Here is a 27,500-nt window from a genome sequence, read left to right on the forward strand (position 1 = left end):
GTGCAGTCCCGTGTCTTTTCCATGCATTTCTTACAAACATCACTTAAGACCTTCCTGTAGGGGAGTCAATGGGTTTGTCTAACCACATAATGGCCCAGAGCACTCTCTCCCGACGAGGGGAAACTCCATCCAGCTCCCATCCCAAAACAACATAACAGGCTGTGCTGCCTTCTCCTCTCATCTACACACTAACTCACGATCAACTCTTTTACTCCTTCCTCCATCTTCCTTCTATTTTCTTACTCTATCACTTACTCTACCACTTACTCTCATCTTTCCTGACCACTTACCATAACACCCGAGGACTGGAGCGACGCGCTCCAATTACCTCCGACACGCGCCATAACTTCCGGGAAATTCCCCCAAAAAAACTTGAGGACGGGAGCGACGCGCGCCACCTGTCAGCTGCTCAACATGACCTCCCCTCTTTCCTGTCCACATACCCAAACACAACACGCTCACACGCGTCCGAAACGCGCCAAAACTTCCGGGAAATTCCCCCAAAAGCCTGTGTGACTAGACACACGCGCGCCACCTGTCAGGTGAGAGCGTCCGAAACGCGCCAAAACTTCCGGGAAATTCCCCCAAAACCCTGTGTGACTAGACACCCGCGCGCCACCTGTCGGCTGGCACTCCATGGAGGGCCAGCTGGCAGCTGGTGCGCGCGGTTCTAGTCGTATATTTCACTACTTGCGGGGAGGGTGAAGATGAGGGTGCTGAGGGGATGGTGAAGATGCGGAAGGTACAGGGGTTGGTGAAGATGAGGATGGTGAAGATGACGATGCTGCTTGGATGAGGATGCTGAATATGAGGATGCTGCGAAGATGGTGAAGATGAGTATGGTACAGGGAATGGTGAAGATGAGGATGCTGCAGGGATGGTGCAAATAACGATACTGCGGGGATGGTGAAGAAAAGGATGCTACAGGTGATGCTGAAGATGAGGATGCTGCGGGATATGATGAAGATGAGGATTCTGCAGGGATGGTGAAGATGAGGATGCTGCCAGGATGGTGAAAATGAGGATGCTACAGGTGATAGTAAAGATAAGGATGCTGCGAGGGATGATGAAGATGAGGAAGCTGCGGGGATGGTGAAGATGAGAATGCGGCGGGAAAGGTAAAGATGAGGATGCTGCTTGGATGGTAAAGATGAGGATGCTGCGCAGATAGTGAAGATAAAGATGCTGCAGGGATAGTGAAGATGAAGATGCTGCTGGGATGGTGAAGATGAGAATGCGGCGGGAAAGGTAAAGATGAGGATGCTGCTTGGATGGTGAAGATGAGGATGTTGCTGGGATCGTGAAGATGAGGATGCTGCGCAGATAGTGAAGATAAAGATGCTGCAGGGATAGTGAAGATGAAGATGCTGCTGGGATGGTGAAGATGAGGATGCTGTGGTGATGGTGAAAATTAGGATGCTACGAAGTTTGTGAAGACTAGGATGCAGCGGGGATGGTAAAGATAAGAATGCTGCAAGGGAGTGTGAAGATGAGGATACTGATGGCGATGGTGAAGACGAGGACGCTACAAAAAATAGTGAAGATTAGGATGTTGTGGGGTTGGTGAAGATGAGAATGCTGCGGGGATAGTGAATAAGAGGATGCTGCGATGATGGTGAAGAGGATGATGTTTCAGGGATGGTGAATGTAAGGTTGCGGCCGGGAAGGTGAAGATGAAGATGCTGCAAGGATGGTGAAGATGGGGATGCTGCAGAGGATGCTGAAGATTAGGATTCAGGGGGACGGTGAAGATGAGGATGCTGTGGGGATGGTGAAGATTGGGATGCTGCGGGGATGGCCAACGTGACGGTGCTGTGGAGGATGGTTAAAAAGAGAATGCTACAGGTGATGCTAAAGATGAGGTGGATGCTGCGGGAGATAGTGAAGATGTGGATGCTACAGGGATGGTGAAGATGAGGACGCAACGAGGATGATGAAGTTGAGAATTCTGCAGGGATAGTGAAGATGAGCATGATACAGGTGATAGTGATGATGCGGAGGATGGTGAATATTAGGATGATGCTGGGTTTGTTAAGATGAGGATGCCATAGGGATGTTGAAGATGCGCATGCTACAGGGGATGGTGAAGATGACGATGCTGCTGGATTGTGAAGATGAGAATGCTGTGAGGATGGTGAAGATGAGAATGCTCCAGGTAATGCTGGAGATAACGATGATGCGGGGATGGTGAAGATGAGGATGTTGGTGGGTGATGATGAAGATGAGGATGCTGCGGAGATAGTTAAGATGAGGATGCAACGAAGATGGTGAAGATGAGAATGCGGCATTGGATAGTGAATATGAAGATGCTGCATGGGATGGTGAAGATGAAAATTCTGCGGAGATGATGAACGTGAGGGTCCTGCGAGGATTGTGAAGATGATGATGTTACTAGGAAGATGAAGATGAGGACGCTACGGGGATAATGAAGATGAGAATTCTGCGGGAACGGTGAAGATGAGGATGCTGTGGGGATGGTGAACCTGAGGATGCTGCAGGGATGGACCAGATGAAGATGCTGCAGGGATCGGCAAGATGAGAATGCTGCAGGGATGCTGCAAATAACGATACTGCGGGGATGGTGAAGAAAAGGATGCTACAGGTGATGCTGAGGATGATGCTGCGGGATATGATTAAGATGAGGATTCTGCGGGGATGGTGAAGATGAGGATGCTGCCAGGATGGTGAAGATGAGGATGCAGCGGAGATGGTGAAAATGAGGAATTTGCGAGGATCGTGAAGATGAGGATGCTGTGGTTATGATGGAGATGAGGATGCTGCGGGAATAGTGAAGATGAGGATGCTGTGGGGAGGATGAAGATGGGATTGTTGCGGGGATGGTAAATATGAAGATGCTGCGAGGATGGTGAAGATGATGATGTTTCGGGGATGGTGAATATTAGGTTGTTGCCGGGATGGTGAAGATGAGGATGCTGCAAGGATGGTGAAGATGGGGATGCTGCAGGGGATGATGATGGTTAGGTTTAAGGGAGGATAATGATGATGAGGATGCTTAGGGGATGTTGAAGATTAGGATGCTGTGGGGATGGTCAAGATGAGGATGCTTCAGGGGATGGTAAAGATGAGGATGTTGTCGGGGATGGTGAAAATGACGATGTTGTGCAGATTGTGAAGATGAGGATTCTGCACGTGATGGTGAAGATGAGAATGCTACGGGGATGGTGAAGATGAAAATGCTGCAGATATGGTGAAGATGAGGATGCTGCGGGGATGGAGAAGAAGAGGATGCAACAGGTGATGCTGAAGATGAGGATGCTGCGGGAGACTGTGGAGATGAGGATTCGGCGGGGATGGTGAGGATGAGGATGCTGTAAGGAGGGTAAAAATGATGATGCTACAGGTGATAGTGAAGATAAAGATGCTGCAGGGGATTCTGAAGATGAGGAAGCTGCGGGGATGGTGAAGATGAGATTGCTGCGAGGATGGTGGAGATGAGGATGCTGCGTGGATGGTGATGATGAGTATTCTGCGGGGACGGTGAAGATGAGGATGCAGCGGAGATGGTGAAAATGAGGATGTTGTGAGAATCGTGAAGATGAGGACACTGCAGGGATGGTGAAGATGCGAAAGGTACAGGGGATGGCGAAGATGAGGATGCTGCGGGGATGGTGAAGAAAACGATGCTGTGGGGATGGTGAAGATGAGGATGCTGCGAAGATAGTGAAGATGAGGATGCTTCAAGGGATAGTGAAGATGAGGATGTTGTATGGGATGGTGGAAATGATGATGCTGTTCAGATTGTGAAGATGAGGATGCTACGGGGATGGTGAAGATGAAAATGCTGCAGATATGGTGAAGATGAGGATGCTGCGAAGATGGTGAAGATGAGGATGTTGGAGGTGATGAAGATGAGGATGGTGTAAGGATGGTCAAGATGAGGATGCGGTTAGGATTGGGAAGATGAGGATGCTGCGAAAATGGTGAATATGAGGATGCTGCAGAGATGGTAAAGATGAGGATGCTGTGAGGATGGTGAAAATGATGATGCTTCGAAGATGGTGAAGATGTGGATGCAGCGGCAATGGTGAAGGTAAGAATGCTGCAGGGGATGGTGAAGGTGAGCATGCTGCGGGAGATAGTGAAGATATGGATGCAACAAGGATGGTGAAGATGAGGACGCAACGGGGATGATCAAACTGAGAATTCTGTGGGGATGGTGAAGATGAGCATGATAAAGGTGATAGTGACGATGAGGATAATGCAGAGGATGGTGAAGATTAGGATGATGCGGGGTTTGTGAAAATGAGGATGCTGCGGGGATGGTGAAGATGTGAGGACGCCGTGGGGATGTTGAAGATGCGAATGCTACAGGAGATGGTGAAGATGAGGTTTCTGCGGGAATGGTGAAGATGACGATGCTGCGGGGATCGTGAAGATGAAAATGCTGTGAGGATAGTGAAGATGAGGATGTTTCAGGGAATAATGAAGATAAGGATGCTGCGGGGAATGGTGTAGATGACAATGCTTCGGAGATGGTTAAGATGAGGATGCTGCAGATATCGTGAAGATGAGGATTTTGGGGGTGATGAAGATGAGTATGGTGTAAAGATGGTCAGGATGAGGATGCTGTTGGGATAGTGAAGATGAGGATGCTACGAAGATGGTGAATATGAGGATGCTGTGAAGATGGTGAATATGAGGATGCTGCGGGGATGGTAAAGATGAGGATGCTGCCGGGGATGGTGTAGATGAGGATGCTGTAGGGGATAGTGAAGATGAGGTTGATATGCAGATGGTGAAAATAAGGATGATGCAGGGAATGGTGAAGATGAGGATGCTGCAAAGATGGTTAAGATGATGATGCAGCGTTGGATGGTGCAGATGAGGATGCTGCTAGGATGGTGAAGATAATAATGCTGTACTCACCTAGTTGTGTTTGCAGGGGTTGAGCTCTGGCTCTTTGGTCCCGCCTCTCAACTGTCAATCAACAGGTGTACAGATTCCTGAGGCTATTGGGTTCTATCATATCTACAATTGAGACTGTGTATGGAGTCAGCCTACACCACACCACTGCCTAATGCATTCCATTTGTCAACCACTCTGACACTAAAAAAGTTCTTTCTAATATCTTTGTGGCTCATTTGGGCACTCCTGTGTCTCCTTGTGCGTGTGCCTCTTGTGTTAAATAGCCTGGCTTTATCTACCCTATTAATTCCCTTCATGTCCCCCCTAACTCTTCCTTCTTCTAGCGAACTGAGGTTTAATTCCCGTAGTCTTTCCTCGTAGCTCATACCTCTCAGCTCAGGTACTAGTCTGGTGGCAAATCTTTGATCCTTTTCCAGTTTAGTCATATCCTTGACTAGATATGGACTCCATGCTGGGGCTGCATACTCCAGGAATGGCCTGACATGTGGTATACAAAGTTCTGAATGATTCTTTACACAAGTTTCTGAATGCCGTTCGTATGTAGGCCAGCCGGGCATATGTCGCTGATGTTATCCTCTGGATATAGGCTGCAAGAGACAGGTCTGGCGTGATATCAACCCCCAAGTCTTTTTCTTTCTCTGACTCCTGAAGAATTTCCTCTCCCAGATGATACCTTGTATCTGGCCTCCTGCTCCCTACACCTATCTTCATTACATTACATTTGGTTGGGTTAAACTCTAACAACCATTTGTTCGACCATTCCTTCAGCTTGTCTAGGTCTTCTTGAAGCCTCAAACAGTCCTCTTCTGTCTTAATCCTTCTCATAATTTTGGCATCGTCCGCAAACATTGAGAGAAATGAATCTATACCCTCCGGGAGATCATTTACAAATATCAGAAACAAGATAGGACCGCGTGCAGAGCCCTGTGGGACTCCACTGGTGACTTCACGCCAATCGGAGGTCTCACCCCTCACCGTAACTCTCTGCTTCCTATTGTTTAGGCACTCCTTAATCCACTGGAGCACCTTTCCAGCTACACCTGCCTGTCTCTCCAGCTTATGTACTAGCCTCTTATGGATTACTGTGTCAAAGGCTTTCCGACAATCCAAGAAAATGCAGTCCACCCAGCCCTCTCTTTCTTGCTTAATCTTTGTCACCTGGTCATAGAATTCTATTAAGCGAGTCAGGCAAGATTTACCCTCCCTGAACCCATGTTGGCGATTTGCCACGAAGTCCCTTGTCTCCAAATGTGCTACCATTTTTTTTCTCACGATCTTCTCCATCACTTTGCATGGTATACAAGTCAAAGACACTTCCCTGTAGTTCAGTGCCTCATGCCTGTCGCCCTTTTTTGTATATTGGGACCACATTCGCCGTCTTCCATATTTCTGGAAGGTCTCCTAACTCAAGTGTCCTACTATACACTATGGAGAGTGGCAAGCAAAGTGCCTCTTCACTCTCTTTCAGTACCCATGGCGAGATCACGTCTGAACCAACAGCCTTTCTAACATCCAAATCCAGCAGGTGTCTTTTGACCTCCTCTCTCGAAATTTCGAACCCTTCCAAAGCCGCCAGGTTTATTTCCCTTTCTCCTAGCACAGTGACCTCACCTTGTTCTGTTGTGAAGTCCTCCTGGAACCTCTTGTTGAGTTCTTCTCACACCTCTTTGTCATTCTCTGTATACCTGTTCTTGCCTGTTTTAAGTTTCACTACCTGTTCTTTCACTGTTGTTTTCTTTCTGATGTGACTGTGGAGTAGCTTTGATTCGGTCTTGGCTTTGTTTGCTATATCATTTTCATAACTTTTCTCTGCTTCTCTTCTCACACTGACATACTCATTCCTGGTTCTCTGGTATCTCTCTCTGCTTTCTGGTGTTTTGTTATTCCGGAAGTTCCTCCACGCCCTTTTGTTCAGTTTCTTTGTTTCCATACATGCCCTATTATACCATGGATTCTTCTTTTGCTTCGCGGATTTTTCCTTTTTGGCCGGGATGTATCTGCTTACTGCCTCCTGACACTTTTGGGTGACACAGTCCATCATATCTTGTACAGACTTAGCTCTGAGGTCTGTGTTCCAAGGTATTTCCCTTAGGAAGCTTCTCATCTCCACATAATTTCCCTTTTGGTATGCCAGCCTTTTGTTTCCTAGTTCGTTTTGGGGGGGATATAATTCCTAGCACTACCAGGTACTCAAAGTTCAATACACTGTGATCACTCATTTCAAAGGGTGCTTCCATCTTGACTTCCCTTATATCCCCCTATTTAGGGTAATGTCACGTGGGGGGTGGGCGGTCCGGGGCTCTGCCAACACTCGGCTGCTAGGGGCTCAAAGGCCCAAATACTCAGCCCCTCCGACTCCCTGGATTCACCAGAGTCTCCTTGGTCACACAAGAGAGGACCAACAATGCCCACCGCCGCAGGTCTTTGCTTCCACCACAAAGGGGTGCCACTGATTCACCCTGGAAGCCCTTCAGTCAAACACGGGGAAACTGCTGTTAACAGTTCCGGCCTAGACCCGTGGGGGAGTGAAGGAAGACTCAGGCTTACCTTATAACCATAACCTCCCTGAGCCTTGCCTGCCAGACAAAAAAAGGTTGCAGGAACTCCTTTCCCGCCTGTCTTCTCTATCTTCCTCTTAGCAAGGTCGCCAGCTGGGTTATTATATCTGCACCCCAGCAATGCAGTTCAGTGGGTGTATTATATATTGTTTGTAGCCAGAAATGTATGCTCATAGAGAAATATCATAAATGGAGGCACACTCAAACACAGTAATAAAATGTGTGGATTTACTGATGCAAATTACATGAACACACACACACAATCACAAGTAATACATGAATATGGAATATGGATAATGAGTCTGGAGATCGTCAGCCTCTTCTTCCACGACCTCCAACACTCCTTCAAATGGGCAGGAAGACCGGAGTCTCACACTCTCACAGGAGGGCCTCTTCACCACGTCGGCACCTCTTCTTCACTGTACTGCCATCCATACACACTGTCCTCTCTGACAGTCCTGGACACAAGCTGTTTTGCAGCCTACTCTACTATTAAAGTAATAAAATCTTGCTGCCACATATACAAGTAAATATTGTGGCCTAACTAGCCTACTCATACAAGGGGTAATGGGAGGGAAAAATGATCTACCTTACACTCCTGGCTCACGACGCCTGTCCCTCGATGGTGTGAGGTTCCCACGCTTCCTTGGGTCGATCCTCGACGATCCAGGACGTTCCACGGGTCCTCAGGTGTCGTGAAGCCTTCGCGTCGTCGCCGTTCCAATCCCTGAGATTCAGCTGCCCCAATCCTGGTTCATCGATGGGCGCTGAGCTAATCACTATTTTTCCCCACACTCGCCTCTCCCACAGGGCGTCGCTCCTTGTCCTAGGCACGGTGTCGTCCTTCCAAGATTCTCAGTGGATGTGACCCCAGTCACAGCTAGCTTGCTCGCCCACCTTCCAGACCTCAACGTCCAGCCAGCGGCGCCGCCCAGCGTCGTCGCCGACTATTTTCCAAGTTTGGCACTTCTCTGCTCACTGAACTTGGTTCCTCTTTTGCTTCCCAGAAGCGCAGGGTCTCCAATAACTGTGATGGGCTGCGAAGGCCAGCTCAATCCACTGAACAAGGCTTGCAGAGCCTCCAATCCTTGAGAGCAGACCGAGGCGCGTCCTGTCGCTTCCCAGGTCAGATCAACTCTGACGTTGGCGCCGCCCGGGGCACTCGGTGACGTCATGGCGGGCCCTGATTGGTCACCCGCGACCTACGTCGGCCAATCCGCGATCGACATAGTGTCCCTTCCAAAAGGTCATATCTGCCGTAGGGGATACTGTTTCATTTTATATCAGGGCGCCAATTTCTCCTTTATTTACAACTTATAATATAACCTCCTTCCATTAAATGGCAGCCGGTCTGGTCGCCACATATGTCATTAGACTCCCTGAACCTCAGAGAATCAGTAGGGAGAGCTGATATGACTCTTTAAGCCGGCAAACGAAAGAAATAGGAGAGGGCACCGTAACATACCCCTCCCCTTAAAATAAGAGTCATATCGGAAGAGCAGCACTCAAGAGGGCAATCTATACTCTTGCTCCCTCCGTTCCTGAAGTGTCACTCCTCCAGTTGGTGACGTGGCTCGTTCCACCTTGCCAGTCTCTTGTCTCATTATATCTCCACCTCGCATAGGACCGGGTGTGATGGGTGTTCCCTGAACACCTACAAGAAATCCTCTCTTCGTGGCTACGAGTGTACTCCCACGGCTCGTTACCACTGAAAGATTCAGTGCATGCAGCGCCTCCACCGCGTCGTGCTCTCCGAGATAGTCTTGCATTTCCACTGCGTCCTACAGGTACTCCATGTTTCCTCTCATGATCTCTTCTTCGCCAATCTTCTCTCTTCTCGGTTCCTCTTCTCCCGTAGGTGCGTTGTCTCCTCACAGTGGCACTTGTAACCTGTACTCCATCCAGCAGCTTCCTCTCTTCCACACTAGGCTTTTGCGATGGCCCAATGCCCCTCTGGTTAGGCTGGCGCCTACCCTGGGTGTACCTATTCCCTGCTTTCTTCGTATTGCCCTTCCTATACCGCTCGCTCCTTCGTCCCCGACGAACATCTTCACTCCTCCATGAGATTCTCTTCCCTGCAGACGTCTTCTTCGGTTCGTGGTTGGGCTCATCCACCTCCCTGTGGCTCACCTCACCACGGTGGTTCATCTTGCACCTACCACTATTCATCTGGCCGGCATAGGGTGCACTGCGTCGTGGCTCCTCCACTCTGCCCCTCACTGCCGTTCGCTCATCCACTGAGCTTACTTTATTCACGTTTCTGTATGGAGGGAGTGCGGTCTGCAGCCTCTTCACCGCCCCAGGCGTTTGCACAGCTGCTCCTCGCCACTCCTCCACACGCACCATCAGGCTTAGTCGGAGGTCCCCGTCGGGGTTTTCCACAACCTCCGACGACCTCTCTGCACTCTCGCCCTCGTTGTCGTCGTCTCTGGCGACGTTTTCCCTGGCAAAGTCGGCTTTCTCACCACCATCTGGAACGACCGATACCTCACCTGGCAGGGTTGTACCGCTGCTTGCAACATAGGCACTCCTGGCCCAATCGGGTTGTATCCTGCCTCCTCCGAGGTCATTACCCAGCACCATCTGTACATGCTCTAGGGGTAACTTAGGGGCTACAGCTACTATAGCTTTCTCGACTCCGCAGTCGGCAACCAGCTGTACTTCGTGAAGTGGCAACCTGTATTCCTCCCCCACACTGCGTATCCTCACCACTCCCACAGGTGAATCATTAAATTCCTTGGGGAGAATACTCCTGGTCACCATACTTATGTCAGCACCCGTATCTCGAAGCACGGCATTTCCACTGCGTCCTACAGGTACTCCATGTTTCCTCTCATGATCTCTTCTTCGCCAATCTTCTCTCTTCTCGGTTCCTCTTCTCCCGTAGGTGCGTTGTCTCCTCACAGTGGCACTTGTAACCTGTACTCCATCCAGCAGCTTCCTCTCTTCCACACTAGGCTTTTGCGATGGCCCAATGCCCCTCTGGTTAGGCTGGCGCCTACCCTGGGTGTACCTATTCCCTGCTTTCTTCGTATTGCCCTTCCTATACCGCTCGCTCCTTCGTCCCCGACGAACATCTTCACTCCTCCATGAGATTCTCTTCCCTGCAGACGTCTTCTTCGGTTCGTGGTTGGGCTCATCCACCTCCCTGTGGCTCACCTCACCACGGTGGTTCATCTTGCACCTACCACTATTCATCTGGCCGGCATAGGGTGCACTGCGTCGTGGCTCCTCCACTCTGCCCCTCACTGCCGTTCGCTCATCCACTGAGCTTACTTTATTCACGTTTCTGTATGGAGGGAGTGCGGTCTGCAGCCTCTTCACCGCCCCAGGCGTTTGCACAGCTGCTCCTCGCCACTCCTCCACACGCACCATCAGGCTTAGTCGGAGGTCCCCGTCGGGGTTTTCCACAACCTCCGACGACCTCTCTGCACTCTCGCCCTCGTTGTCGTCGTCTCTGGCGACGTTTTCCCTGGCAAAGTCGGCTTCCTCACCACCATCTGGAACGACCGATACCTCACCTGGCAGGGTTGTACCGCTGCTTGCAACATAGGCACTCCTGGCCCAATCGGGTTGTATCCTGCCTCCTCCGAGGTCATTACCCAGCACCATCTGTACATGCTCTAGGGGTAACTTAGGGGCTACAGCTACTATAGCTTTCTCGACTCCGCAGTCGGCAACCAGCTGTACTTCGTGAAGTGGCAACCTGTATTCCTCCCCCACACTGCGTATCCTCACCACTCCCACAGGTGAATCATTAAATTCCTTGGGGAGAATACTCCTGGTCACCATACTTATGTCAGCACCCGTATCTCGAAGCACGGCATTTCCACTGCGTCCTACAGGTACTCCATGTTTCCTCTCATGATCTCTTCTTCGCCAATCTTCTCTCTTCTCGGTTCCTCTTCTCCCGTAGGTGCGTTGTCTCCTCACAGTGGCACTTGTAACCTGTACTCCATCCAGCAGCTTCCTCTCTTCCACACTAGGCTTTTGCGATGGCCCAATGCCCCTCTGGTTAGGCTGGCGCCTACCCTGGGTGTACCTATTCCCTGCTTTCTTCGTATTGCCCTTCCTATACCGCTCGCTCCTTCGTCCCCGACGAACATCTTCACTCCTCCATGAGATTCTCTTCCCTGCAGACGTCTTCTTCGGTTCGTGGTTGGGCTCATCCACCTCCCTGTGGCTCACCTCACCACGGTGGTTCATCTTGCACCTACCACTATTCATCTGGCCGGCATAGGGTGCACTGCGTCGTGGCTCCTCCACTCTGCCCCTCACTGCCGTTCGCTCATCCACTGAGCTTACTTTATTCACGTTTCTGTATGGAGGGAGTGCGGTCTGCAGCCTCTTCACCGCCCCAGGCGTTTGCACAGCTGCTCCTCGCCACTCCTCCACACGCACCATCAGGCTTAGTCGGAGGTCCCCGTCGGGGTTTTCCACAACCTCCGACGACCTCTCTGCACTCTCGCCCTCGTTGTCGTCGTCTCTGGCGACGTTTTCCCTGGCAAAGTCGGCTTCCTCACCACCATCTGGAACGACCGATACCTCACCTGGCAGGGTTGTACCGCTGCTTGCATCATAGGCACTTCTGGACCAATCGGGTTGTATCCTGCCTCCTCCGAGGTCATTACCCAGCACCATCTGTACATGCTCTAGGGGTAACTTAGGGGCTACAGCTACTATAGCTTTCTCGACTCCGCAGTCGGCAACCAGCTGTACTTCGTGAAGTGGCAACTTGTATTCCTCCCCCACACTGCGTATCCTCACCACTCCCACAGGTGAATCATTAAATTCCTTGGGGAGAATACTCCTGGTCACCATACTTATGTCAGCACCCGTATCTCGAAGCACGGCATTTCCACTGCGTCCTACAGGTACTCCATGTTTCCTCTCATGATCTCTTCTTCGCCAATCTTCTCTCTTCTCGGTTCCTCTTCTCCCGTAGGTGCGTTGTCTCCTCACAGTGGCACTTGTAACCTGTACTCCATCCAGCAGCTTCCTCTCTTCCACACTAGGCTTTTGCGATGGCCCAATGCCCCTCTGGTTAGGCTGGCGCCTACCCTGGGTGTACCTATTCCCTGCTTTCTTCGTATTGCCCTTCCTATACCGCTCGCTCCTTCGTCCCCGACGAACATCTTCACTCCTCCATGAGATTCTCTTCCCTGCAGACGTCTTCTTCGGTTCGTGGTTGGGCTCATCCACCTCCCTGTGGCTCACCTCACCACGGTGGTTCATCTTGCACCTACCACTATTCATCTGGCCGGCATAGGGTGCACTGCGTCGTGGCTCCTCCACTCTGCCCCTCACTGCCGTTCGCTCATCCACTGAGCTTACTTTATTCACGTTTCTGTATGGAGGGAGTGCGGTCTGCAGCCTCTTCACCGCCCCAGCCGTTTGCACAGCTGCTCCTCGCCACTCCTCCACACGCACCATCAGGCTTAGTCGGAGGTCCCCGTCGGGGTTTTCCACAACCTCCGACGACCTCTCTGCACTCTCGCCCTCGTTGTCGTCGTCTCTGGCGACGTTTTCCCTGGCAAAGTCGGCTTCCTCACCACCATCTGGAACGACCGATACCTCACCTGGCAGGGTTGTACCGCTGCTTGCAACATAGGCACTCCTGGCCCAATCGGGTTGTATCCTGCCTCCTCCGAGGTCATTACCCAGCACCATCTGTACATGCTCTAGGGGTAACTTAGGGGCTACAGCTACTATAGCTTTCTCGACTCCGCAGTCGGCAATCAGCTGTACTTCGTGAAGTGGCAACCTGTATTCCTCCCCCACACTGCGTATCCTCACCACTCCCACAGGTGAATCATTAAATTCCTTGGGGAGAATACTCCTGGTCACCATACTTATGTCAGCACCCGTATCTCGAAGCACGGCAACCTCCACTGGGTCTGACTTTCCAAACTTCACGTTGGCCTCGAAAACGAAGGGATGTTCACCCAACTTCATTTCCCAACCATTCACGTTGGGTCCACTATAATCTGGGGTGTGAACAAACACTCTCTCCTCTTCCAACATTAATCCTACATTCCTTTGGTGCTCCTCACACTCGCGGGCATAATGTCCTCTCACATCACAGTTGTAGCATCGGCTGCCTCCCCTGGGCGGCCACTCGCTAGTCACTCTGGCGGTACCACTTGCAGACGTCCCCTGTGTCCTCCTTGAACTCCTTGTCGTCGTATCCGGGACTGCAGCACTTGCTCCCGAGTTAGGTCCACTGCTCACAGCTTGAGGCTTCCTCCTCGCGTCTCTTGAGCTCTTGAACCGCGTCACTTCATCGGGCACACTACTCTTGGGAGAGTCCCCACTCGTCCTCGCTCCTCCTGAACTCCTAAGGTTCCCTCCCGACCTGGGGTAAGGCGAGTGTCTGGGCGGCCCCTCCCTCCTGATATGTAGTGCCTCCTCCAGCATGTCGGCTCGATCCGCTACAACCTTCAGGTCCTTAATACCTGCTTCTCTCACCCTTACTCGCAACTCAGGATGGAGCACCGACATGAACTTCTCCATCACTATCAGTTGTTTAACATCATCCACCGACTCCGCTTCCTCCGCCTTCAACCATCGTAGGAATTTCCGTTCCATATCCCTGGCGGTCTCGGCGTAAGTCTTTCCCGACGCTCTTGTACACTCTCTGAACCGATTCCGGTACATCTCCGGAGTCAGCCGGAATGAGTGGAGAACCGCATTCTTAATCGCGTCGTAACTAGTACACTCCTCTAGGTCCAGCATGTTATAGGCTTCCCGGGCCTCACCAGTCAACCTGCCCTGGACCAGAGCAGCCCAATCATCTTCCGGCCACTCCTTCAGAGTTGCTCTCCGTTCAAAGTGTTCGAAGAACGCCTCAGCTTCTTGTGGTTCGAACGTAGGTAAGTCACGTTCCCTTACCTTGAGGTCATCCCGCCGTGCAGGTAGTGAGGGCAGACCACGTTCAACGCGACGCAATTCGACTTCTTTCTTTGCCCTTATCTCCTCCAGTCGCAGTTGTCTCTCTCCTTCATCCCGCTGCAGCCGAGCTTCTCGCTCCTCTCGCTGCAGCTCAGCCGCACGTTCCTCTCGCTGCAGCTCAGCCGCACGTTCCTCTCGCTGCAGCTCAGCCGCACGTTCCTCTTGCTGCATTTGCGCTTCTCTCTCCTCTCGTCGCAGCTGGGCTTCCAGTTGCATCTTCATTATTTCCAGTTGCAGGCTCCTAGTCTTACTACAGCTGGACCTTCCACTGCTCCCATGTTCACTGTGAATTCTCTCCACACTGGTAGGCGCTTGGGGAGGCCCTAGTCGGGACGGTTCACCTTGCGACGGCTCTCCTCGGGACGGCTCCTCTTGAGATGGCTCCTCTCCCGTCGCCTCCTCTAGAGCTGTGAGCTGTGCCATGATCTCTATCCTTCGCTCCGCTACCTTAGTCGTCCTCAACCTGATCCCAAAGTGGTTTGCCACTTGTTGGAGCTGGGCCTTGGTACACTCCTCCAAAATTCTCTCGTCCCTTGTGTCAATAAATTTCTTTACTTTGTCCTCCTCCATCTCTATATCATTGAGCATACACGACAGCCCAGACAAGTTAGTAGGCACTAATTTCACCGTTTCAGTCCCTTAGCCGGTTGAGTAACAGTACTACTGAATTCACTGGCCACACTGTATTAGTACCCTGGCAACACTTGTCTTGAAATTTGGGCCACACTGTAGCTTGATCCACGCTTCCTGGCGAAGTTCCCAGTTCTTGGCTACTGGGGTTCGAATCCTGGCGAGGTCGCCAGTTCTCTTGTCACGTGGGGGGTGGGCGGTCCGGGGCTCTGCCAACACTCGGCTGCTAGGGGCTCAAAGGCCCAAATACTCAGCCCCTCCGACTCCCTGGATTCACCGGAGTCTCCTTGGTCACACAAGAGAGGACCAACAATGCCCACTGCCGCAGGTCTTTGCTTCCACCACAAAGGGGTGCCACTGATTCACCCTGGAAGCCCTTCAGTCAAACACGGGGAAACTGCTGTTAACAGTTCCGGCCTAGACCCGTGGGGGAGTGAAGGAAGACTCAGGCTTACCTTATAACCATAACCTCCCTGAGCCTTGCCTGCCAGACAAAAAAAGGTTGCAGGAACTCCTTTCCCGCCTGTCTTCTCTATCTTCCTCTTAGCAAGGTCGCCAGCTGGGTTATTATATCTGCACCCCAGCAATGCAGTTCAGTGGGTGTATTATATATTGTTTGTAGCCAGAAATGTATGCTCATAGAGAAATATCATAAATGGAGGCACACTCAAACACAGTAATAAAATGTGTGGATTTACTGATGCAAATTACATGAACACACACACACAATCACAAGTAATACATGAATATGGAATATGGATAATGAGTCTGGAGATCGTCAGCCTCTTCTTCCACGACCTCCAACACTCCTTCAAATGGGCAGGAAGACCGGAGTCTCACTCTCACAGGAGGGCCTCTTCACCACGTCGGCACCTCTTCTTCACTGTACTGCCATCCATACACACTGTCCTCTCTGACAGTCCTGGACACAAGCTGTTTTGCAGCCTACTCTACTATTAAAGTAATAAAATCTTGCTGCCACATATACAAGTAAATATTGTGGCCTAACTAGCCTACTCATACAAGGGGTAATGGGAGGGAAAAATGATCTACCTTACACTCCTGGCTCACGACGCCTGTCCCTCGATGGTGTGAGGTTCCCACGCTTCCTTGGGTCGATCCTCGACGATCCAGGACGTTCCACGGGTCCTCAGGTGTCGTGAAGCCTTCGCGTCGTCGCCGTTCCAATCCCTGAGATTCAGCTGCCCCAATCCTGGTTCATCGATGGGCGCTGAGCTAATCACTATTTTTCCCCACACTCGCCTCTCCCACAGGGCGTCGCTCCTTGTCCTAGGCACGGTGTCGTCCTTCCAAGATTCTCAGTGGATGTGACCCCAGTCACAGCTAGCTTGCTCGCCCACCTTCCAGACCTCAACGTCCAGCCAGCGGCGCCGCCCAGCGTCGTCGCCGACTATTTTCCAAGTTTGGCACTTCTCTGCTCACTGAACTTGGTTCCTCTTTTGCTTCCCAGAAGCGCAGGGTCTCCAATAACTGTGATGGGCTGCGAAGGCCAGCTCAATCCACTGAACAAGGCTTGCAGAGCCTCCAATCCTTGAGAGCAGACCGAGGCGCGTCCTGTCGCTTCCCAGGTCAGATCAACTCTGACGTTGGCGCCGCCCGGGGCACTCGGTGACGTCATGGCGGGCCCTGATTGGTCGCCCGCGACCTACGTCGGCCAATCCGCGATCGACATAGTGTCCCTTCCAAAAGGTCATATCTGCCGTAGGGGATACTGTTTCATTTTATATCAGGGCGCCAATTTCTCCTCTATTTACAACTTATAATATAACCTCCTTCCATTAAATGGCAGCCGGTCTGGTCGCCACATATGTCATTAGACTCCCTGAACCTCAGAGAATCAGTAGGGAGAGCTGATATGACTCTTTAAGCCGGAAAACGAAAGAAATAGGAGAGGGCACCGTAACAGTAAGTATCAGATCAAGCATTGCTGGTTCATCTTCTCTCATTCTTGTTGGTTCCTTGATGTGCTGGCTTAGAAATTTTCTTGTTGCTACGTCCAGCAGCTTAGCTCTCCATGTTTCTGGTCCTCCATGTGGGTCTCTGTTCTCTCAATCTATTTTCCCATGATCGAAGTCTCCCATGATTAGTAGTCCAGATCCATTTATGCTAGCAACATAAGCTGCTCTCCATATTATGTTAATGGTGGCCATGTTGTTTCTATCATACTCCTGTCTGGGTCTTCTGTCATTTGTTGGTGGATTATACATGACTACGACTATAATTTTTTGCCCTCCAGTTGTTATTTTACCTATTATGTAGTCACTGAAACCTTCACATCCCTGAACTACCATCTCCTCAAAGTCCCAGCCTTTTCTTACCAGCAGGGCAACACCACCACCACCTCTTCCTTCTCTCTCTTTCCACATAACATAAAAGTCCTGTGGGAACACTGCATTTGTTATGGTTTTCGTTAGCTCTGTTTCTGTGAGAGCTATTATGTCCGGTTTTTCCTCTAGTACTCATTCTCAAAGTTCATTTTCTTTATTTGTAATTCTATCTATGTTAGTGTACATTGCCTTGAGGCTCACTTTCTTCTGTCCCTTCTCAAATCTCCTCCTTGGTGAGTGTTCCGCTGGTGGGGGAAGCTGTGCCATGGGTGTGAGGATTTGTGAGGTGGATACCAGGGTTGCAGAGGATACTGGGATGAGGAGTAGGGGGGTCAAGTGAAAGGGGAGGGACAGGGAGGGTATGGGGTGAAAAAGGAGGGAGGACAGGAAGGAAAAGGGGAGGAGGGGTACTTGGCGGGAGGAAGGGAGGGGTTGAAGGGTGGGGATAGGGTGTGGGGTGAGGGAGATTTGGTTGAGTATTTGAGTGGGGGCAGGGAGGTTTTCGGGTAGGTGGGTGTTACGGACCCGAGTCCAGCGTTCGAGCACTGAGCAGTGACGACCGCGCCATCTGTGGGTCAGCTCCCGAAACCCCCTCCAAATGGACGACGCCATCTAGTGAGGACGAGATTTACCGGCCACGGGGGCTGGTTTCCCGTCTTGATCAGCTAGTAACGTAGCCGCTGCTGACCTCTGGTGAGGTGACGCTTAGACAGCAACGCCATCTATGGAGTAGATAGGTGGGCGTTTGTGTCTAAGCCTGTGAGTGAGGCGCCCTAGAGTGTAACTAGTACTGATGACGTGTCTGATTACAGAGTCGACCTGGGACTGCTGAATCGGACGGTGGGGCAGTCTACCCAAGGCAGCCTAGGTACCTCCACGTGTTTGCTGCAGAAGCTGAGTCACCCCCCGGATGAACACTGTTGTGTTATCCTGCCTGTGACGTGGCAGTTGAGGAATTGTCGTACCCGGGGCTGACTGGTGGAGAAGACTAGCCACTGGGGTGTTGTGGTGAGGAGAGTGATCTGTGAAATCACACGAGGCTCCTGCCTAGGGCTCGCAACCCTAGTATCGGTCGTGGAGTGGCCTAACCAGCGGAAACAATTGGAACCTGCCAGCTACAGGCTGGATTTGTGGTTGAAGGCCTCCACGACGGTGCACCCAGTGGAACTGTGATTTGGCTGGCCTGTGGCCAGGGTAGACTCGAGAGAATCGAAGGATTCAACATGAGGCCACAAGAAGAGGATCAGGGCTGCTCCTCTCGAGCACCTTGGAACATTCCTGCATCTTCAGAGGAAGACCATTCTGTATATTATAGTGTTTATACCCCCCCGTGTGACTGTTTATATATTTATTTATGGTGGTGGTGTAATTATATATTTAAGTTTAGTGCCTTTGTCACCCTTCCCCTTTAGTTTACTTGCGTTACGGAACACACCCCTTGAAAGCCACTACTAACTTGGGGCCGGATACCCAAACTCTATTAACATCAGAGAAAGAACCCCGTTGCGACCCAGTAGGGCCGTAACATAATTGGCATCCCCAGTGGGATCCGACCCCTTGTCAAGTATGTTTGACAGGGGTGGTGAAGTGGCGCAATCCCTGTGAATAATTCCCCCTGTTTGTGATTATTAGGACGTTATACGTCCTGTGCGGTGCTCGGAGTGATTCAGTGCAATATTGCGCAGTGCCGTGCCCGTTGTAATTACGTGCAATATTGGCAAGTGCGGTGTTAGGTGCGATAAAGTGCAATATTGACGTAGAACAGTGCTCGGTGCGTTAAGTGCTAAAGTGAAGCTGTGTGTTAAGTGCTAGTGCTCCATCTCAGTGTCAATGGCAGAAAAAGCGACCATCGACGATCTGGACGATGTTCAGGCTTTTCTGAACAGGGAGGACTGTCTTCCCAGATTAAAATATCTGGGGAAACAGGAACTAGTGTTAGTGAGTGCCTACCTGGAGATCAAGATACGTGCCAGTGATTCCCGTGTGGAGATCTTGTCCAAAGGTTCACCGGCATTTGAAGGCCGAGGAGAAACATGTAAGTGAGGCACAAGGTACAAAAGAAAGTGAAGAAGTAACTTCCACTGAAAAGGAAGATAAAGGCAGTGACATTGACAGCGATGCAGGTGAGCTAAATATAAGTTTACTTACAGTAAAGATGCGTGCCTTGGAAATAAATCGCGAGATAGAATGGAAGAAATTAGAAATGGAAAGAGAGAAACAAGATAAAGAATTAGAGATGAGGCGTTTAGAATTAGAACGAGAAAGAGAAAGAGAAGAACGAGAAAGAGAAAGAGAAGAATGAGAAAGAGAAAGAGAAGAGCGAGAAAAAGAACGAGAAAGAGAAGAGAAACGAGAGAGAGAAGAACGTGATAGGCAAGAACGACGAGACAGAGAGGAAAGAGAGAGACAACATGAGCTAGAAGTATTGTGATTAGGTGGTCGGAGGCAAACAACGGACACAAGTATTTTCGATCCGGTGAGGAACATCAAAATGGTCCCGAAGTTCAACGAGAAGTTTAGAAGTTCTTCGCGGCCTTCGAGAAAGTCGCAGCCTCTTTGGAGTGGCCAAAAAAGAATTGGGCCATCATGATACAGTCCGTCTTGACTGGGAAGGCCCAAATCGCCTACTCCACGTTGTCCCTTGATGACTCTGGCAATTACGACAAGGTGAAGAAGGTCGTGCTCATGGCGTACCAATTGGTACCTGAGGCGTACAGGCAAAAGTTTAGAAACCTGAAAAAGACCTCAGAGCACACGTTCACCGAATTCGCCACAATCAAGGAGCGACTTTTCCAGGAATGGTATGCCTCTCGGAAGGTGGAGACCAAAGAAGACCTCGAGCAGCTCATACTGTTAGAGGACTTCAAAGACCGTCTGGCTGGAGAACTAAAGACGTACTTAGAGGAACAGCAGGTAGAGACCTTGGGTGCGGCAGCCATCATGGCTGAGGAATACATCCTGACGCACCGGTCTTCCGCTAGGTATGTTCCTAGGAATTACCCACGCCGGTTTGACAGACCTCGTCATGACGAAGAGGAGACCCCCGTCCCACAAAGCACTAAGAAGACGCCCCCAAGTAGCCCTCGAAGGACCAGTCCTAGCAGTCCGAAACACCGGAGTCCGAGGAGGAATATGGTGTGCTGGACTTGTGGGCAGAAAGGGCATGTAACTGCTATGTGCCGAGGCAGAAGAGGTAGCGGCCCACGTAGGGAGGTGATGTTAATGAGCGGTGTAACATCACCAGCAGGAAGCCAGTCTACGACTACTCAGGAAGAACCAAGTTTGTTCACCCCTCACACTTCAGGCAGGTATGTATCGAGTGATCATACTGGTAGGTCAGTTGTAGTGCTCAGAGATAGTGGAGCAGCCCAGTCCCTGATCGTGAGAGGCTCGTTACCCGAGGGAGTGAGTGTAGATGGGAGACAAAAGGTTGTCCTGGTTGGGTTTCCTAGGAAGCGATATGTCGCCCCCTTGGTGACAATACATCTCGACTCGCCTTACTTCAGCGGCACATGTGCGTTGGCAGTAGTCGATACCCTGCCTATAGCTGGGATCGACGTGATACTAGCCAACGACTTGGTGACAGATTGGAGCAACAATCATCCCAAGGTCACGGACGAGTCAGCGGGAACAGCAAGGTCCGAGGTAACCAGGCGTTGGTAATATCCAGGTACAGACAGACCCGGATTTAAATATGTTTAATCCTTCCTCTCACCCACAGATCGACACCATTATAGCAGAGTCTCCTGATTATTCTCCCGACGAGGAACATGAGGTTACGATGGCAGAAGCGACTGAGCAAGAAAAGAGGTCTCGTGTGCAAGCACCCACGGATACCAAAGAGTCTGGAGCGAAGGCAGACGAGTACTTGCGGTATGGCAAAGTACAGCGTTCATTGAACCGGCCAGCGATTCCCCAGACGTCGGATGTATGTGAGGTATGTGTGAAGGGTCTAGTGCCCTCTTCGGTCCAAACCAGGCTAATCGATATAGCTGGCTATGGACATTACAAGCTCATGAAACTTGACCCTAAGTTAACCAAATGTTTCCTAGCGGTATTTTTTGTTCTTATGTGTGTTCTCGGTAAGGACCAGTGGACGACCCGACAGATGATGGCTCCCTTGAACATCGTGAAAAGGCCCCAAGGATTGGAGACGTGCACGGTGAGTAGTGCAGTCGAAGAAGGGACCTGGAAGGTGATGGTTGATACAAGAGGTACGAGATGTGATATTATGAGTGATTGTTTCCGACAGGTTGACACCCCCCGCGTGATGGCTGAGCCTGGATTCAGCGTTATGCGGAACGTTGGTCGACCTGACGGTGGCAGAGCGAATGCCATCCTCGATGTACGAGCAGCCCTGTTGGGACTAGGTGTGGGCCTAGTAGAGGAGTATGCTGTGAGTACTGATTTAACCCTCGCTGTCACTCTAAATTATCAGACCCCTGTATTCCAGGTCCCCGTCTCCCTGAAGGACTACCGGACCGGTACTAGAAATGCCGTCTGTGACCAGCCATCATCGGTGCCACGACACAGGGAAGTGTCGAGTTGCCCCAGATCGTGTCTACATCAATCCTTACTCAAGAGACGTGAGATTATGCCCCTGTTTGATATCGCAGTGGAGGTGTGGACGATTACATCAGGCAGGTCATCGCCTTCCATCTTCAAGTTTCCTTCATGCCAGAGTTACCCAGTGGTACAGTTCTGTGGACTAGACAGCCTCGCCGCTCCAGTTTACAGTGTACGTGAGTCCATTTGGAGTTGTACACACGTACTAGTTTGGTTTGTGTTTTTCTTTATAGAAACCCAAACCAAATTCTTTTTGGTGGGGAGGTGTTATGGACCCGAGCCCAGCGTCCGAGCACGGAGCAGTGACGACCACGCCATCTGTGGGTCAGTTCCCGAAACTCCCTCCAAATAGACGGCGCCAGCTAGTGAGGACGAGAAATACCAGCCACAAGGGCTAGTTTCCCGTCCTAATCAGCTCATAACACAGCCGCTGCTGACCTCTGGTGAGGTGACGCTTGGACAGCAACGCCATCTATGGAGTGGATAGGTGGGCGTTTGTGTCTAAGCCTGTAAGTGAGGTGCCCTAGAGTGTCCCTCTTACTGATGACGTGTTTGATTACAGAGTCGACCTGGGACTGCTGTAATGGAAGTGGGATCAGTCTACCCAAGGCAGCCGTCTTGTCTCCAAGTATTTGCTGCAGCAGCTGTGAGTCGCCCCCCGGATGAACACTGTGGTGTTGACCTGCCTGTGAAGTGGCAGTTGAGGGATTGTCATACCCGGGACTGACTGGTGGAGACGCTTAACCACTGGGGTGTTGTGGAAAGGTGAGTGACCTGTGGGATCACACGAGGCTCCTGACTAGGGCTCACGACCCTAGTATCGATCATGGAGTGGCCTAACCAGCGTTGCTGATTGGAACCTGCCAGCTACAGGCTGGATTTGTGGTTGAAGGCCTCCACGACGGTGCCCCCAGTGGAACTGTGATTTGGCTGGCCTTTGGCCAGGGTAGACTCAAGAGAATCGAAGGATTCATCGTAAGGCCACAAGAGGACTAAGAGCTTAGCCTAGTTGAGCACCGTGAACGTCCAGAGTCTTCAGAGGAAGACTACGTTGTATATAATAGTGTTTAACCCCCCCCCCCCCCCTGTGTAACCTTTTATATATTATTTATGGTGACGGTGACAATTATATTATTAAGTTTTTGCCTTTATTTCCCCTTCCCCTTTAATTTACTTGCGTTACGGATCACATCCCTTGAAAGCCACTACTAGCTTGGGGCCGGATACCCTACCTCTAACAACATCAGAGAAAGAACCCGTTTGCTACCCGAGAGGGCCGTAACACCAGAGAACCAGGAACAAGTATGTTAGTGTGAGAAGAGCAGCTGAGAAAAGGTATGAAAATGATATAGCTAATAAAGCCAAGACCGAACCAAAGCTACTACACAGTCACATCAGGAGGAAGACAACAGTGAAGGAACAGGTGATGAAACTTAGGGTGGGCGAGGACAGGTACACAAAGACTGACAAAGAGGTATGTGAAGAACTCAAGAAAAGGTTCCAGGAGGTCTTTACAATAGAACAGGGAGAAGTCACGGGGCTAGGAGAGGTGGCAGCAAACCAGGTGACCTTGGTAAGGTTCGAAATTACAAGAGATGAGGTCAAGAAGCACCTATTGAAGCTGGATGTGAGAAAAGCTGTTTGGCCGAATGGAATCTCACCATGCGTATTGAAAGTGTGCAGGAGCACTTTGCTTGCCACTCTCCATAGTGTATAGTAGGTCACTGGAAACGGGAGACCTACCAGAAATATGGAAGACTGCTAATGTAGTACCAATATACAAAAAGGGTGACAGACAAGAGGCACTGAACTACAGGCCAGTGTCCTTAACTTGTATACCATGCAAGGTGATGGAGAAGATTGTGAGAAAAAACCTAGTAACACTTCTGGAGAGAAGAGACTTCGTAACAACCCATCAACATGGGTTCAGGGAGCGTAAATCTAGCCTTATAGGCTTGATAGAATTCTACGATCAGGTGACAAAGATTAAGCAAGAAAGAGAAGGATGGGCGGACTGCATTTTTTTGGACTGTCAGAAACCCTTTGACACAGTACCCCATAAAAGGTTGATGCATAAGCTGGAGAAACAGGCAGGAGTAACTGGTAGGGCGCTCCAGTGGATAAGGGAGTACCTAAGCAATAGGAAGCAGAGAGTTACAGTGAGGGATGAAACCTCAGAATGGCGTGAAGTCACCAGTGGAGTCCACACAGGGCTCTATACTTGGACCTATCCTGTTTCTAATATACGTAAATGATCTCCCAGAGGGTATAGACTCATTCCTCTCTAGGTTTGCTGACGACCACAAAATTATGAGTAGGATTAAGACAGAGGAGGACAGCTTGAGGTTTTAAGAAGACCTGGAAAAGCTGCAGGAATGGTCGAACAAATGGCTGTTAGAGTTTAACCCAAGCAAATGTAATGTAATGAAGGCAGGGGTGGAAGCAGGAGACCAGATACAAGGTATCATTTGGGAGATGAAATACTTCAAGAATCAGAGAGAGAAAGACCTGGGGGTTGATATCACGCCAGACCTGTCCCCTGAAGCTCATATCAAGGGGATAACATCAGCAGCATACGCCAGGTTGGCTAAGATAAGAACGGCCTTTAGAAACTTGTGTAAGGAATCTTTCAGAACATTATATACCACATATGTCAGACCAATCCTGGAGTATGCGGTTCCAGCATGGAGTCCATATCTAGTCAAGCATAGGACTAAACTGGAAAAGGTTCAAAGGTTTTTCACCAGACTAGTACCCGAGTTGAGAGGTAGGAGCTACGAGGAGAGACTACGGGAATTAAACCTCACTTCGTTGGAAGACAGAGCAGCTAGGGGGGACATGATCACCACATTCAAGATTATCAAGGGAATCGACAGGGTTGATAAGGACAGGCTATTTAACACAAGGGGCACACGCACTAAGGGACACAGGTGCTGAAACTGAGTGCCCAAATGAGCCACAAAGATATTAGAAAGAACTTTTTTAGTGTCAGAGTGGTTGACAAATGGAATGCATTAGGAAGTGATGTGGTGGAGGCTGACTCCATACCCAGTTTCAAGTGTAGTTATGATAGAGCCTAATAGGCTCAGGAACTTGTACACCTGTTGATTGACGGTTGAGAGGCCCCCGCAAGCACAACTAGGTGAGTACAACTGGTGAGTGCACACACACACACACACACACACACACACACACACACACACACACACACACACACACACACACACACACACACACACACACACACACACACACACACACACACACACCCACACACACACACACACTCACACACACACACACACACACACACACACACACACACACACACACACACACACACACACACACACACACACCCACCCACACACACACTCACACTCACACACACACACACACACACACACACACACACACACACACACACATACACACACACACACACACACACAAACACACACACACACACACACACACACACACACACACACACACACACACACACACACACACACACACACACACACACACATACACACACCTGGAGAACATTAGGTTTGTGAACAAACATCAACATGGGTTCTGGACAGGGAAATCGTGCCTAACAAACCTTCTGGAGTTCTATGATAAAATAACGAGGATAAGACAGGACAGAGATGGTTGGGCAGACTGCATATTTCTGGACTGCCAAAAAGCCTTTGATACATTACCGCACATGAGACTGCTGTTCAAGCTCGAGAGGCAGGCGGGGGTGGGGGGAAAGGTCCTAGCATGAATAAGGAACTACCTAACAGGAAGGAGCCAAAGAGTTACGGTAAGGGGCGAGAAGTCGGACTGGCGAACAGTAACAAGTGGAGTACCACAAGGATCGGTGCTGGGACCAATTCTGTTTCTTGTATATGTTAACGACATGTTTACAGGCGTAGAGTCCTACATGTCGATGTTTGCGGATGACGCAAAGTTGATGAAAAGAGTTGTGACAGATGAGGATTGCAGGATCCTCCAAGAGGACCTGAACAGGTTGCAGACATGGTCAGAGAAATGGCTACTGGAATTCAACACGAGCAAATGTAAAGTTATGGAAATGGGACTAGGAGATAGGAGACCAAAGGGACAGTACACAACGAAGGGGAACAGCCTACCTGTAACGACGCGTGAAAGAGACCTGGGTGTGGACGTAACACCTAATCTATCTCCTGAGGCACATATAAATAGGATAACGACAGCAGCGTACTCTACACTGGCAAAAGTTAGAACATCATTCAGAAACCTAAGTAAGGAGGCATTTAGGGCGCTTTACACTGCCTACGTGAGGCCAGTCTTAGAGTATGCCGCCTCATCATGGAGTCCCAATCTGAAGAAGCATATAATGAAACTGGAAAAGGTTCAGAGGTTTGCAACGAGACTCGTCCCAGAGCTACGAGGGATGGGGTATGAGGAGCGCCTGAGGGAGCCTTACGACACTAGAAAGAAGAAGGGAGAGGGGGGACATGATAGGAACGTATAAGATACTCAGAGGGATTGACAGAGTGGACATAGACGAAATGTTCACACGGAATAGTAACAGAACGGGTTGACATGGGTGGAAGCTTGAAACTCAGATGAGTCACAGGGATGTTAGGAAGTTTTCTTTTAGCGTGAGAGTAGTGGGAAAATGTAATGCACTTCAGGAACAGGTTGTGGAAGCATATACTATTCATAATTTTAAAACCAGGTATGATAGGGAAATGGGACAGGAGTCATTGCTGTAAACAACCGATGCTCGAAAGGCGGGATCCAAGAGTCAATGCTCGATCCTGCAGACACAACTAGGTGAGTACACACGCACACCTGCCTCACTGGGTAAATTGAATTCTACTATCAGGCAACAAAAATAAGGCAAGAAAGAGAAGGGTGGGCAGACTGCATGTTTTTTGATTGCCAGAGAGCCTTTGATCCAGTACCAAACAAGAGGTTAGTGAAAAAGCTGGAGATGCAGTCTGGAGTGAAAGGGAAGATACTTATATAGGCTCAGGAATCTGTACAGCTGTTGATTGACGGTTGAGAGGAGGGACCAAAGAGCCAGAGCTCAGCCCCTGCAAACACAACTAAGTGAGTACAATTAGGTGAGTACACACACACAGACACACACACACACACACACACACACACACACACACACACACACACACACACACACACACACACACACACACACACACACATTCACACTCACACTCACACACCCACTCACACCCACACTGGAGAGCAGAGAAAGATACCAGAATGCCAGGAATGAATATGTCAGGATGAGAAGAGAGGCAGAAAGACAATACGAAAATGACATCGCAAGCAAGGCAAAGACTCAGCCTAAATTGTTGCATAGCCACATTAGGAGAAAAACAACAGTAAAAGAACAGGTTATGAGATTAAGGATAGGGGCAGAAGGATTCACTACAAATGACAAGGAAGTGTGTGAGGAATTGAATAAGAAATTCCAGGAGGTCTTCACCTTAGAGCAAGGAGAAATTCCAGAGGTAAGTGAGGGAATAGCTAACCAGGAACCACTGGAAGAGTTTGA

General features: G+C 50.2%; 1 protein-coding gene across 1 annotated transcript in view; it reads right to left on the reverse strand.

The window, feature by feature from the left end:
- The window catches only part of LOC138367996 (uncharacterized), a 16,449-nt gene extending 14,161 nt beyond the window's left edge, over positions 1–2,288 (reverse strand). The window contains exons 1-2 of the mRNA XM_069330287.1: positions 1,844–2,288; positions 747–1,525 (exon numbers count right to left, since the gene is read on the reverse strand). Of these exons, the coding sequence (XP_069186388.1) occupies positions 747–1,525; positions 1,844–2,288 (1,224 nt within the window). The remainder of the gene's footprint in view (positions 1–746; positions 1,526–1,843) is intronic.
- Between the last annotated feature and the right edge of the window lie 25,212 nt (positions 2,289–27,500).

The sequence above is a fragment of the Procambarus clarkii genome, chromosome 24 (genome assembly GCF_040958095.1).
Source record: "Procambarus clarkii isolate CNS0578487 chromosome 24, FALCON_Pclarkii_2.0, whole genome shotgun sequence".
Lineage (NCBI taxonomy): Eukaryota > Metazoa > Arthropoda > Malacostraca > Decapoda > Cambaridae > Procambarus > Procambarus clarkii.